Genomic DNA, 16,076 nt, shown 5'->3' with positions numbered 1-16,076 from the left:
GGGTCTTTCATCAGCATACCCAAGTGGGTCCATGTTCCAGTATGATATTGGCTTGCTTATCACTGCCTGTTAAATCTGTGATAAGCCTATTTTCGCTGTTAGGAACGGTTCCACTTGCGGATATCTTGCAATGCATCGGAAGTGATATGCTAATGACCCTATGCTGCGAGTATTAGTCAATGGTCATGCGACTGTGATGCGATCTTGCGATCAGATCACAGCTGCGGAGAAGAGGGAGGGAGCACTTTCTCCCCATCTCCTCTGCTTTCTGTCTCTCGGTACATCGCACTGCACTCTGATGACATGCGAGTGTGGTGCGATGTTTCACACGCTCCCATAGACTTGTATGGGTGTGTGTGAGCCAAGACTTGCTGCCAAACCCAGCATGCTGCAATTCATTCCGCATACCGATTTTGCATGAGAAATCAATCACAGATGGACGCTGCCCCATAGTTTTACACTGGTGCGAGTGCAGTCCAATGTTTTACCGGTTTGCACTCGTCTGTACAAAACGCAAGTGGAACCGAGGCCTTACAGGAAGAAACCAATCTATGCTCCCTCTCAGCTCCTTCCTCTAATTTTTTTGCAGGAAGAGAAAGAGAGAGAAAGGTGTGCAAAAAGTGTAAAAATGGCACCTATAATAAAAAAAAGCATGGAATATAACAGATTTCACTTTTTGCAGATCTTTTTTAACCTCAACTAATTTTAGGGCTAAGGTTAGGGCTATGGTGTTTGGGTTAAAGTTTGCCTTAAGGTAATGGCTACATTTAAAATAAAAAAAATAATATAAAAGAATAATAAAAAGTAGAAATAAATGTGTATATATATATATCTATCATTACATTAACCCCTAGGCAATTTTCCATTTTTCATTGTTTGGGTTCTTTTTGCTACTCTTCCTTTGAGAGCCATAACTTTTTTCCCATGAATTTTCCATTTGAGGGATTGTTTTTTGGGATGAGTGGTACTTTTAATTGAAACCATAAGTTTTACCATATAGTGTACTAGAAAACAGCAAAAAAATTCCAAATGTGAAAAAATTGCATGATGGTGTTTGAGATATTTTATTCACTGTGCTCATTATATCATAAAACTGATGTGTGGGTGTGATGCCTCAGATCGGTGCGAGCTCATAGACACCAAAAAATGTATAGGTTTACGTTTATCTAAGGGGTTAAAAAAAATTCAGATGTTTATCCAAATAAAGTGGCACACTTTTTGCGCCATTTTCCGTGACCCGTAGCGTTCTCACTTTTTGGGATCAATGGTTCAGTGATGGTTTATTTTTTGTGTCTCGAACTGACATTTTTAATGGTAACATTTTTGTGCAGATGCACAGTGTTCATCGTCTGTTTTTGCATTTTGTGCAAAATTTGCGGCGACCAAAAACGTAATTTTGGCATTTGGGGTTTTTTTGCCGCTACACCATTTAGCAATCAGATTAATTGATTTTATATGTTGATACATCGGGCATTTCTGCATGCGGCGATACCAAATATGTGTATATTTTTTATTTTTTTAACCCTTTAATTTTCAATGGAGCGGGGCGAATGAGGGGTAATTTGAACTTTTAGGGTTTTTTATTTTTTTAACTTTTTTTAAACTTTTTTTACTTTTCTTTATTTTACTAGTCGCCCTAGGGGGCTATAAGGATCAGCAGTCTGATCGCTCATTCATTTCTCCCGATCAGAGCTGCACAGCTCAGATCAGCAGAAATGACCACCCATATGCTTGCAAGGGAAAAAATTGAAAGTTAAATACAGGATGTCTAGAAGGGCATAATATCCCTCAAAATGACCATGTGTAGCCCTATGAATTAGTAGCTACAGCTATAGTAGGGATAAAACATGAATTCATTAAAGAACCCATATGAGGCCAAAGGCCAGGGATCTAAATGTAAACAATCCCCCTACAGTGACTCAATTGGTGCAAAACTAAGACAATAGTATTGTTCATATTGCCATTCTATCCAGCTAATTCTTCTTCTTTCCATTAGGTGTATGATATCACATGATTAAAAACTGACTAGCTGAATACTTACATAAGCTCTATGTAATAACAGGAAGTCTCCTTTCCCTACATGAGTTATCACTGCAGAAGTTCCTAGAAGAGGAGGAGGGAGAATCCGGGTGAGGAGTTGAAGAGGGGACTGATTCATGTAAGGACAAGAGACTTTCTGTTTCTACATAGAGCAGAGAAAAAGAGAAGAATTTACTGGGTAGAGAGGCAAAATGAGCACTTGTAATTACACAGTGCTATATAATATGATGATTGCAATATGTTAAGACAATAACAACTTTGTTGGACATGATTCTTTAAGTTCACCAATTTATTTTAACTCTTGACACATACAAACATGTCATACAATTTGTAAGAAACACCCTCTGAAGACTATAAATCCTAAACATATAAATTTCTATAAGTCATTATAGAAGTGTTTTTATGATCTGACAAAATAGGGCATTTGCAAGGAAAACATGTTGGTTGAAAATCAGCTTTGCAAACATTAAATATGGGCACATTTTATACTGAGCCATGCCAGGTACACAGAAAAAACAAGGACAAATGGTATTATCATGAATGGGAGGGATAGTAAAAATGTTTTATAAGGTTAGTTTGACCCTTCACCAATGCTGTGTGGAACCTATCTCTCCTAATCATAATATATATATTATGTACTGTACTGTATATATATATATACAGTACAGACCAAAAGTTTGGACACACCTTCTCATTCAAAGAGTTTTTTTATTTTCAGGACTCTGAAAATTGTAGATTCACATTGAAGGCATCAAAACTTTGAATGAAAACAAGTGGAATGAAATACTTAAAAAAGTGTGAAACAACTAAAAATATGTCTTATATTCTAGGTTCTTCAAAGTAGCCACCTTTTGCTTTGATTACTGCTTTGCACACTCTTGGCATTCTCTTGATCAGCTTCAAGAGGTAGTCACCGTAAATGGTTTTCCAACAGTCTTGATGGAGTTCCCAGAGATGCTTAGCACTTGTTGGCCTTTGTGCCTTCACTCTGCGTTCCAGCTCACCCCAAACCATCTCAATTGGGTTCAGGTCTGGTGACTGTGGAGTCTAGGTCATCTGGCGTAGCACCCCATCACTCACCTTCTTAGTCAAATAGCCCTTACACAGCCTGGAGGTGTGCTTGGGGTCATTGTCCTGTTGAAAAATAACTGATGGTCCAACTAAACGCAAACCGGATGGAATAGCACGCCGCTGCAAGATGCTGTGGTAGCCATGCTGGTTCTGTATGCCTTCAATTTTAAATAAATCCCCAACAGTGTCACCAGCAAAGCCCCCCCCACACCATCACACCTCCTCCTCCACGCTTCACGGTGGGAACCAGGCATGTAGAGTCCATCCGTTCACCTTGTCTACAAAGACACGGTGGTTGGATCCAAAGATCTCAAATTTGGACTCATCAGACCAAAGCACAGATTTCCACTGGTCTAATGTCCATTCCTTGTGTTCTTTAGCCCAAACAAGTCTCTTCTGCTTGTTGCCTGTCCTTAGCAGTGGTTTCCAGCAGCTATTTTACCATGAAGGCCTGCTGCACAAAGTCTCCTCTTAACAGTTGTTCTACAGATGAGAAGGTGTGTCCAAACTTTTGGTCTGTACTGTATGTCAACACCAAAACTCACTTAATGGCATAATATAGGTCAGCCACACAATTCCTTCTCTGTATAAATTTGTGTCATATTCTTATTTTCATAAACAGAGCAACTAAACAACCTAACTTTGTGAGAAAACAAAATTAAAGAGTCAAAATTAACGTTTAGAACAGTTCATCTGTCCAGCAGAAAGATTATTTACCAGTCGCGTCGCTTCACAACTTATCTCCGCTCCCATCCACCCCACTCCTTCCCATCTATTCATCAGACCTGTCCCCTCCTCACATAATTCTTCAAAGGTTCGCATCATCCTACAGATCTACCAGATCTGTAGACTTTTAGTCCAGGAGAGGCATGACACTAGTATAGGGCCCCATCAAATAAAGGTCACCTTGCCGTGGTTTATGGGCACACAAGAATTGGCCAATTTTTTGCGCAAAGAACCTTCATTTTTCTAAGTATAGTTTATATAACATTATGCAGTTTAAATATCATATATTCTATATTTGCATATGTCTTGGCGCCTACAGAGGCTGCTGTTTCCCTTTGTTTGTGTTTTTTGTACTTTTAGCAGTTAGCACCTGTTCATACTTACTATATTTGGAGATGCAGTTTTTTGGGGGGTTTTTTAGTACTACATATTGGGATAAGATCTTGCTGATGGTAATAACCCTTTTAGGCTCAGAATACATGATTTGTGCAGCATAAAGGGGTTTATAAGTATCATAAAATTGAAATGAATGTGTGAGATATACGGTACTTATAACATAAAGAAAAGGAAATGTTAAAATTTGATTTTTATGAAATGTCTGTATTTTGGGCTCAAATATATTTTAGTAGTTGGTTTTCATTATCTTCATTGCCTTTTATAGCCTTTGTGTTGCACTGTCTGCTGCTGGCTGTAGAATGAGTTAACTGAGAATCTTTCAGTGAGCTCCTTTTGATGGTGGAGTAGCTCTTTTATTTGTCTTAATAAACTCCTATTAGTGGAATTATGACCATATGAAAGTTCAGCTTCTTTGGATGTTGTTTGTGGTGATATATCAGCTGAGAGGAGAAAAAAGATATGTAAGATTTTCCACTGCGCTCACTGATGGATCCTTAGTTAATCTCTTTGTGCAGCCAGCAATGAACAGAGAAACCAAGAGCCTGTAAAAAACAAATTTTTAATAAAACCTAACTGCAAACATTATTTTTAGACCAAAATACATGCATTTAAGTAAAAGAAAATGCTCCCAAAGGTGTCAAATCCATATCCTTCAATTGTTGTATGTGTTAAATTCCACTAGGTCTCAGGCAATATTTACATTAATCTACTAGAACACAAATAATAGTTATTCAGATAGGGTGCGCTCTCAATTTTATTCTTGAATTTGTAATATTACTTTTTTAAACATACTAATTAGCTGATAAATTTACTGCAAGAAATATTTCGATTTGATATATTTTTATAGATTTTTATACATATGGAACATGTTTATATTTATATATGTTTATAAATAGGGAACATGTTTATATTTATATATTTTTACACATACGGAACATTTATATTTATATATTTTATACATACGGAACATTTATATTTATATATGTTTATAAATACGGACAGTTTATATTTATATATTTTTAAAAATATGGCACATGTTTATATTTATATATTTTTATAAATAAGTAACATGTTTATATTTTATTCTTATTATAATTATGGAACATGTTTATATTTATATATATATATATATATATATATGTATATATAAATAAATAAATATATATATATATATATATATTTTACACATACAGAACACATTTACATATATATATTTTAAAAATGAGGATTATGTTTATATTTATATATTATTATACATACGCAACATGTTTATATTTATACAATTTTATTTATACGGAACATGTTTATATTTATATATTTTTATGAATATAGAACATGTTTTTATTTACGGTATATATTTTTATACATGCGGAACATGTTTATATATATTTATTTTAGTACATATGGAAATCATTTTTATTTATTTATTTATTATACATACAGAACATGTTTATATTTAAATATTATTTATACATACAGAGCATGTTTATATTTAATAAGCAACATGTTTATATTTTAGTATTTTTAGAATTATGGAACATGTTTATATTTATATATATATTTTATACATACAGAATGCGTTTACACATATATATATATATATATATATATATATATAGATAGATATTTTTTATAAATAAGGGGAATATGTTTATATTTATAATTATACATACGCAACATGTTTATATTTATATATTTTTATAAATAAGGAACTCATTTATATTTATTTATTTTTTATACATACAGAGCATGTTTATATTTATATATTTTTATACATATGGAACATTTATATATATAATTGCCTTATTCTGTCTGTCTGTCTGTCTGTCATGCTCCAAAATTGTGTCCTTACGGTGACACAAAGCTGATTGGCCGCTGGGCTCGTAATGGCCCCGCCCCCCCACACGGATTGGCCGCTCGCCCAGGCTGCGCCCCCACACGGATTGGCCAGCCGCTCGCCCAGGCTCCGCCCCCCCCACAGATTGGCCTCTCGCCCCGGCACCCTGCAGGCATTGGCAATTCGGCCACGCCACGCCCCGCCCCCTCACGCAATGCACGCTAGCCCTGGCCCCGCCCCCCTCCCCCCCCCACGCATTCCCCGAACTGTCACGGCTGTCACGGAGCCGCGACTCCCAGGTGAGTACTGTACTTCCCCCCCCCCCCCTTCGGGAGCCCACATCAGCGTACGCCGCCAACCCAGCCGACACTTACCCTCGCATTGCTGGCTTTGCCGCCGTATGCTGGTGTGGGCTCCCGTGCGAGCGGGGGACGGGATACGTTGGTAACCATGCTAGCATAGTTACCAGCTGGTAACCATGCTAGCATGGTTACAAGCGCATCAAGGTCCTGCAGCGGCGGAAGATCCACACGCACACACATAACAGCACACACACACACATACACACACATCAGATCACACTCACTCTCACACACACCTCACACACACCTCACACACACCTCACACACACCTCACACACACATCACATCGCATCCACACACTCACAGCATCCGGCGATATCGCTTGCTTCTCGGCCTCGATACTGTGCTGCTGTGACCTTCCAGAACCTGACGGAGGATCACATGGCCAGAAGCATGTGGTATCTCCGGATGTTGTGAGTGTGAGCGCGTATGTGCGATTTCGTCAGTGTCTGTGTGTGTGAGTGTATGCGATCGGGTGTGTGTGAGTGTATGCGATCGGTTGTGTGTGAGTGTATGCGATCGGTTGTGTGTGTGAGTGTATGCGATCGGGTGTGTGTGTGAGTGTCGGCAGAGGAGCACGTCGTGCTGGAGGAGGCTGGGAGCAGAGAGGCTGATCTTGGGGAAGGCTGGGAGGGGGAGGCTGATGCTGGGGGAGACTGGGAGGGGAAGGCTCATGCTGAAGGAGGCTGGGAGGAGAGAGGCTGATCCTGGGGAACGCTGGGAAGAGGAGGCTGATGCTGAGGGAGGCTGGAAGGAGAGAGGCTGAGGCTGGGAGGAGAGAGGCTGATGCTGGGGAAGGCTGATGCTGAGGGAGGCTGGGAGGGGAAAGCTGATGCTGGGGAAGGCTGGGAGGACGGAGGCTGGGAGGAGAGAGGCTGATCCTGGGGAAAACTGGGAGAGGGAGGCTGATGCTGGGGGAGGCTGGAAGGAGAGAGGGTGATGCTGGGGGAGGCTGGAAGGAGAGAGGCTGATGCTGGGGGAGGCTGATGCTGGGGGAGGCTGGGAGGACGGAGGCTGGGAGGAGAGAGGCTGATCCTGGGGAAGGCTGGGAGAGGGAGGCTGATGCTGGGGGAGGCTGGAAGGAGAGAGGCTGATGCTGGGGGAGGCTGATGCTGGGGGAGGCTGGGAAGAGAGAGAGGCTGGGAGGAGAGAGGCTGATGCTGGGGAAGGCTGGGAGGAGAGAGGCTGATGCTGGGGACAGAGAGGAGAGGCTGATGCTGGTAGGAGAGAGGCTGATGCTGGGCTGAGAGAGGCTGATCCTGGGGAAGGCTGGGAGGGGGGAGGCTGAGAGAAGAGAGGCTGATGCTGAGGGAGGCTGAGGCTGGGGTAGGCTGGGAGGAGAGAGGCTGATGCTAGGGACAGAAAAGGCTGATGCTGGGAGGAGAGAGGCTGATGCTGTGAGGAGAGAGGCTGATGCTGGGAGGAGAGAGGCTGATGCTGGGAGGAGAGAGGCTGATGCTGTGTGCAGAGAGGCTGATGCTGCGGGCAGAGAGGCTGATGCTGGTGCAGCATGGGGGATGGAGCACGATGGGGGGTGCGCAGCATGGGGGATGGAGCACGATGGGGAGTGCGTAGCATGGGGATGGAGCACGTTTGGGAGTGCGCAGCATGGCGGATGGACCACGTTTGGGAGTGCTCAGCATGGAGGATGGAGCACGTTTGGGAGTGCGCAGCATGGCGGATGGACCACGTTTGGAAGTGCGCAGCATGGAGGATGGAGCACGTTTGGGAGTGCGCAGCATGGCGGATGGAGCACGTTTGGGAGTGAGCAGCATGGCGGATGGAGCACGTTTGGGAGTGCGCAGCATGGCGGATGGAGCACGTTTGGGAGTGAGCAGCATGGCGGATGGACCACGTTTGGGAGTGCGCAGCATAGCGGATGGACCACGTTTGGGAGTGCGCAGCATGGCGGATGGACCACGTTTGGGAGTGCGCAGCATGGCGGATGGAGCACGTTTGGGAGTGCGCAGCATGGCGGATGGAGCACGTTTGGGAGTGTGCAGCATGACGGATGGAGCACGTTTGGGAGTGCGCAGCATGGCGGATGGAGCACGTTTGGGAGTGCGCAGCATGCCGGATGGTGCACGATGGGGAGTGCGCAGTATGGCGGATGGAGCACGTTTGGGAGTGCGCAGTATGGCAGATGGAGCACGTTGGGGAGTGCGCAGCATGGCGGATGGAGCATGTTTGGGAGTGCGCAGCATGGCGGATGGACCACGTTTGGGAGTGCGCAGCATGGCGGATGGAGCACGTTTGGGAGTGCGCAGCATGGCGGATGGAGCACGTTTGGGAGTGCGCAGCATGGCGGATAGAGCACGATGGGGAGTGCACAGCATGGCGGATGGAGCACGTTTGGGAGTGCGCAGCATGGGGGATGCAGCACGATGGGGAGTGCGCAGTATGGCGGATGGAGCACGTTTGGGAGTGCGCAGCATGGCGGATGGACCACGTTTGGGAGTGCGCAGCATGGCGGATGGACCACGTTTGGGAATGCGCAGCATAGGGGATGCAGCACGATGGGGAGTGCGCTGCATGGGGGATGGAGCACGATGGGGGTGCGCAGCATGGGGGATGGAGCACGTTTGGGAGTGCGCAGCATGGCGGATAGAGCACGATGGGGAGTGCGCAGCATGGCGGATGGAGCACGTTTGGGAGTGCGCAGCATGGCGGATGGACCACGTTTGGGAGTGCGCAGCATGGCGGATGGAGCACGTTTGGGAGTGCGCAGCATGGGGGATGCAGCATGATGGGGAGTGCGCTGCATGGGGGATGGAGCACGATGGGGGGTGCGCAGCATGGGGGATGGAGCACGATGGGAGGTGCACACCTCCCCCCAACACACACACACACACGCGCACTGCACAACACACACACACTGGGAACCACAAACAACGCCCTACACAGACACCCACACACACAGACAACGCTGCACACACACAACACCCAACACACAAACACTGCAGCACACACAAATATACGCACATACCGCACAACACACACATTGCTCAAAACATACCTCCCCCCAAAACACACCACACACACACAAACCGCACAACACACACACACAACGCTACAGACACACAGCGCTCCACAAACAACGCAACACACGCAACACACATACAACACCGCTCTCACCCCCCGCCACACCCAGAACATGTACAGCGCCCTACACAAACACTTGGTAACTACACACAACAACATCTATATATATATATATAACAAAAATCATACATGAACTACACAATACGTAAATTCTAGAATACCCGATGCGTAGAATCGGGCCACCTTCTAGTCTATATATATAATTGCCTTATTCTGTCTGTCTGTCTGTCATGCTCCAAAATTGTGTCCTTACAGTGACAAAAAGCTGATTGGCCGCTGGGCTCGCCATGGCCCCACCCCCCCACACGGATTGGCCTCTCGCCCCGGCTCTCTGCAGGCCCCGCCCCCCTCACGCAATGCACGCTCGCTCTGGCCCAACTGACACGGAGCTCCGACTCCCAGGTGAGTACACACACACACATCAGATCACACTCACTCTCACACACACCTCACACATCACATCCACACACTCACAACATCCTGGGATATCGCTTGCTTCTACACCGGCTCCGTCACGATCCCAGCAGTGCCAGACATAACCTTGCGATGCTGGGATCTTGACGGAGCCCGTGAACGCTGGTAACCATTATACACATCGGGTAACTAAGGTCCCTTGGTTACCCGATGTGTATCATAGTTACCAGTGTACACCGGCTCCGTCACGATCCCAGCAGCGCCAGACATAACCTTGCGATGCTGGGATCTTGACGGAGCCCGTGAACGCTGGTAACCATTATACACATCGGGTAACTAAGGTCCCTTAGTTACCCGATGTGTATCATAGTTACCAGTGTACACCGGCTCCCGGTACACATGTGCAGGGAGCCGTCATTATACTCCTCTCCCCCCAGGAATACTCCTCCTATTACAGTCCTCCTATTATACTCCTCTCTGAGTATAATAGGAGATCTATTATAGCATGGGGAATGTAGCACGATGGGGGGTGCGCAGCATGGGGGATGTAGTACGATGGGGTGCGCAGCATGGGGGATGTAGCACGATTGGGAGTGCGCAGCATGGGGGATGTAGCACGATGGGGAGTGCGCAGCATGGGGGATGTAGCACGATGGGGGGTGCGCAGCATGGGGAATGGAGCACGATGGGGGGTGCGCAGCATGGGGGATGTAGCACGATGGGGAGTGCGCAGCATGGGGGATGTAGCACGATGGGGAGTGCGCAGCATGGGGGATGTAGCACGATGGGGAGTGCGCAGCATGGGGGATGTAGCACGATGGGGAGTGTGCAGCATGGGGGATGTAGTACGATGGGGAGTGCGCAGCATGGGGGATGTAGCACGATGGAGAGGTGCGCAGCATGGGGGATGTAGCACGATGGGGAGTGCGCAGCATGGGGGATGTAGCACGATGGGGAGTGCGCAGCATGGCGGATGGAGCACGATGGCGGGTGCGCAGCATGGGGGATGTAGCATGATGGGGAGTGCGCAGCATGGGGGATGTAGCACGATGGGGGATGTAGCACGATGGGGGATGTAGCACGATGGGGGGTGCGCAGCATGGGGATGTAGCACGATGGGGAGTGCGCAGCATGGGGGATGTAGCACGATGGGGAGTGCGCAGCATGGGGGATGTAGCATGATGGGGAGTGCGCAGCATGGGGGATGTAGCACGATGGGGAGTGCGCAGCATGGCGGATGTAGCACGATGGGGAGTGCGCAGCATGGCGGATGGAGCACGATGGCGGGTGCGCAGCATGGGGGATGTAGCACGATGGGGGATGTAGCACGATGGGGGATGTAGCACGATGGGGGGTGCGCAGCATGGGGGATGTAGCACGATGGGGAGTGTGCAGCATGGGGGATGTAGCACGATGGGCAGTGCGCAGCATGGGGGATGTAGCACGATGGGAAGTGCGCAGCATGGGGGATGTAGCACGATGGGGGGTGCGCAGCATGGGGGATGTAGCACGATGGGGGGTGCGCAGCATGGGGGATGGAGCATGATGGGGAGTGCGCAGCATGGAGGATGGAGCACGATGGGGAGTGCGCAGCATGGAGGATGGAGCACGATGGGGAGTGCGCAGCATGGGGGATGGAGCACGATGGGGGGTGCGCAGCATGGGGGATGGAGCACGATGGGGAATGCGCAGCATAGGGGATGGGGCATGATGGGGGGTGCGCAGCATGGGGGATGGAGCACGATGGGAGGTGCACACCTCCCCCCAACACACACACACACACACACAGGGAACCACAAACACCGCCATACACAGACACCCACACACACAGACAACGCTGCACACACACAACACCCAACACACGAACACCGCGGCATACATAAATATACGCACATACCGCACAACACACACATTGCACAAAACATACCTCCCCCCAAAACACACCACACCCACACAAACCGCGCAACACACACACACACAACGCGACAGACACACAGCGCTCCACAAACAACGCAACACACGCAACACACATACAACACCGCTCTCACCCCCCGCCACACCCAGACAACACCCAGAACATGTACAGCCCCCACACAAACACTTGGTAACTACACACAACAACATCTATATATATATATTTATATATATATATATATATATATCTATATCTATAACAAAAATCATACATGAACTACACAATACGTAAATTCTAAAATACCCGATGCGTAGAATCGGGCCACCTTCTAGTGTTTATATATTTTTATAAATAATGAACTCATTTATATTTATATATTTTTTTACATATGGAACTCATTTATATTTATGTTTTATACATACAGAACATGTTTATATTTATATATTTTTATACATACGGAACATGTTTATATTTATATATTTTTATACATATGGAACATGTTTATATATTTTTATAAATAAGGAACTCATTTATATTTATATATTTTTGTACATATGGAACTCATTGATATTTATTTATTTTTTATACATACAGAACATGTTTATATTTATTTATTATTTATACATACGGAGCATATTTATATTTATATATTTTTATACATACGGAACATGTTTATATTTATATATTTTTATACATATGGAACTCATTTATATTTTTTTTATACATACAGAACATGTTTATATTTATATATTATTTATAGATATGGAACTCATTTATATGTATTTATTTTTTATACATAGAGAACATGTTTATATTTATATATTATTTATAGATATGGAACTCATTTATATTTATTTTTTATACATAGAGAACATGTTTATATTTATATATTATTTATACATACGGAACATGTTTATATTTATATATTATTTATAGATATGGAACTCATTTATATTTATTTTTTATACATAGAGAACATGTTTATATTTATATATTATTTATACATACGGAACATGTTTATATTTATATATTATTTATAGATATGGAACTCATTTATATTTATTTTTTTTATACATACAGAACATGTTTATATTTATATATTATTTATACATAAGGAACATGTTTATATTTATATATTTCTATGAATACGGAACCTGTTTATAGTTATATATACACTGTAGTTTATACATATGGAACCTGTTTATATTTCTATATTTGTATACATTCGGAACATTTTTTTCTCCCTTAGTGTTGTTTTTTTCCATTTTTTTATTTTCATAGTATTCTCATGAAATTGACCTGATACAATATTTTTATTATATTGACTATTAACTCTTTATAGCTGGTATTTATTTTTTTTATGATATTTTAAGGTTTTATGGACTTTTTTCATAATTAAGAAGTATCATTACACTGCTATTGATGGTGTCATTTTATTGGTGACATTTTTAAGTTGTATTTATTTTTTTAATTCAACAAAATGGCACAAGCAAATCAATATTTTGGCATAAGGCCGAAAATTGTATTTTTTTTTTCTTTTCTTTAACTGATTTAATGATATTTTAGGGGCAAAAGTCACATTTCACAAAATGTCAAAATATCTGGTGTAAATGAAATCAAACAAGGGGAGGACTAGAATAGAGTTTGGCCAATTTTTTTTACTTTAAAAAAAAAAAAAGTCACATAATGATTGTGTCAAAAACATCTGGAAATGCCGCATTGATGTTAGAATCGGAATCTTATCTAAACTACAAAGTACAACTTGAAAAAAAGGCGCAAATTATTTAATCAATGTTAGAAATCAAAGGTCACTTATTGAGAGCTATTCATGCCAAATACTGGTGGAAATGCTATGATGAACTAGACCCATTGAGTTTGGTGCCAATCTTCAAAAAGTCATACTATGTTTTTTAAGGTTTGTAGATCTATTATATAAAGCTGAGTGTATGCATTTATGTATGTGTGTATGTGTGTATGTGTGTGTGTGTGTGTGTGTGTGTGTGTGTGTGTGTCCGCTAAAGGAATTTGCACTGTCACATGGACAATCACAAAATTTTGCACAGACACTCCATTGGACTCAGGGAACATCACAGACTGTGTTTTGAGGGGAACTTTTAACCCCGCGCTTTACAGTTATTCGCCAAAAACCTGCCTCCATTAAAGTCAATGGAGCTGGGGGCCACTGTGCAGCCAGAACTTTTTGAAGAATGCACAGCCACGTACTTAAGTCCAATGTTGGCATGTCACAATGCAGCCAGGGAAAGAGACAGACAGACACAGACAGAGAGACAAGGAAAGAAACAGACAGGGAAAGAGACAAACAGGGAAAGAGACAGACACAGACAGGAAAAGAGGCAGACAGACAGGGAAAGAGACAGATAGGGGAAGAGACAGACAGGGAAAGAGATAGAAAGACAGACAGACAGACAGGGAAAGAGACAGACAGTGAATGAGAAAGACAGGGAAAGAGACAGACAGACAGTGAAAGAGACAGATAGGGAAAGAAACAGACAAGGGAAGAGACAGACAGTGAAAGAGGTAGGGAGACAGACAAACAGACAGGGAAAGAATCAGACAGACAGGGAAAGAGACAGACAGACAGGGAAAGAGACAGACAAACAGGGAAAGAGGCAGACAGACAGGGAAAAAGACAGACAGGGAAAGAGATAGCGAGACAGACAGACAGACAGGGAAAGAGACAGACAGAGACAGGGAAAGAGACAGACAGGGAAAGAGGCAGACAGACAGGGAAAGAGATAGAGAGACAAAGAGAGAGAGAGAGAGAGATAGACAGAGACTGGGAGAGAAACAGAGAGACAGTTACTATCCCGGGGCAACGCCGGGTACTACAACTAGTTGTTAAATAAAACACTTTAATTCCAGTTTCTAGGCCATTCATCTAATTAGGAGACTTTTTAAAAAGTTTAAACTTAGAAATCTGTGTAAAATCATCTAAAACCTAAACTACTTTATCAAACAAAATAGAAAACTTCAGATGAGGGAAAACACAAAAGAACTTTTTTTCAATTGTCTAATAAATGGGCCACATGCCGAAAAAAATGAAGAAAAATAATATTCTTCTTTTAAATTAAAGTAACTAAACCCCATTGTTTTCCTGATATCCAACTGGCTATATAAATATGTATATTCAATTTTCAGATCTACGATCTACCCTATTAAAACTGACCTCCATCAAGGACTTGACCATTTCCCCTCTTTTAATATGCAGGACATTTCCAATGATGGGTAAAGGTGTTGGACCCGGAGGCAGGTTCCGTCCTCTGTATATGGAATTCCATGTAGAGTAGATGAAAGATGAAATGATGAATGCCAGGAGCAAGGACACAAACCAGGTAAGGTCCATCCTTAACAACTGCACAGTGAGTTATGTGCGTCCTGCCCGATCTACTGTACGGTTTTATGTTAATCAGTGATCCCTGTATAAACAGATATCAGAGCTACAGTACATTCTGTGTTCAGACATCAAGCCAATATTTTTATCTACTAGGTCGTAGGGTGGAATCTGATGGTGTTACCGTTAGATTATTCAATTTGGCTTGCTCACAAAATTAAATTGTGATTGTGTGCTAGGTTTAGATGTTATTAATAGAGCAACCTGGAGGTAATCCAAGGATAAGAGCAATGCTGAACAAGAGGCATAAGACATTCCAGTACTGGACAAATGGGAAGCACAAAAAGCCTGTATAATTCACAACTGTACACTACAGTGTCCGGTGGGCTAGAATCCTCACACAATTAACAATGCAGCAAACCAATAAAACAATCTAATACTCTAATGTACAGTGTGGGGGAGATCAGATCCCGTATTGTACAGTGTGGGGGAGATCAGATCCCGTATTGTACAGTGTGGGGGAGATCAGATCCCATATTGCACAGTGTGGGGGAGATCAGATCCCGTATTGTACAGTGTGGGGGAGATCAGATCCCGTATTGTACAGTATGGGGAAAGACCAGATCCCGTATTGTACAGTTTGGGAGAAGACCAGATCCCGTATTGTACAGTGTGGGGGAAGACCAGATCCCGTATTTTACAGTGTGGAGGAAATTAGGTCCCATATTGTACAGTGTGGGGAGATCAGATCCCAGATTAACAGTGTGAGGGAGATAAGATCCTGTATTGTACAGTGTGGGAGATATCAGATCCTGTATTGTACAGTGTGGGGGGAGATCAGATCCCGTATTGTAAAGTGTG

The 16,076-nt window shown here is 43.6% G+C and overlaps 1 protein-coding gene across 1 annotated transcript in view; it reads right to left on the bottom strand.

Annotated features, from left to right (window-relative positions):
• Positions 1 to 15,267, bottom strand: part of LOC142251097 (cytochrome P450 2G1-like) — a 49,459-nt gene extending 34,192 nt beyond the window's left edge. The window contains exon 1 of the mRNA XM_075323610.1: positions 15,051 to 15,267. Within this exon, the coding sequence (XP_075179725.1) occupies positions 15,051 to 15,227 (177 nt within the window). The 5' untranslated portion in view covers positions 15,228 to 15,267. The remainder of the gene's footprint in view (positions 1 to 15,050) is intronic.
• Between the last annotated feature and the right edge of the window lie 809 nt (positions 15,268 to 16,076).

Source organism: Anomaloglossus baeobatrachus, chromosome 9, assembly GCF_048569485.1.
Source record: "Anomaloglossus baeobatrachus isolate aAnoBae1 chromosome 9, aAnoBae1.hap1, whole genome shotgun sequence".
Classification (NCBI taxonomy): domain Eukaryota; kingdom Metazoa; phylum Chordata; class Amphibia; order Anura; family Aromobatidae; genus Anomaloglossus; species Anomaloglossus baeobatrachus.
The sequence above is the reverse complement of the archived record's forward strand: the minus strand, read 5'-3'. Positions and strand labels throughout refer to the sequence as shown.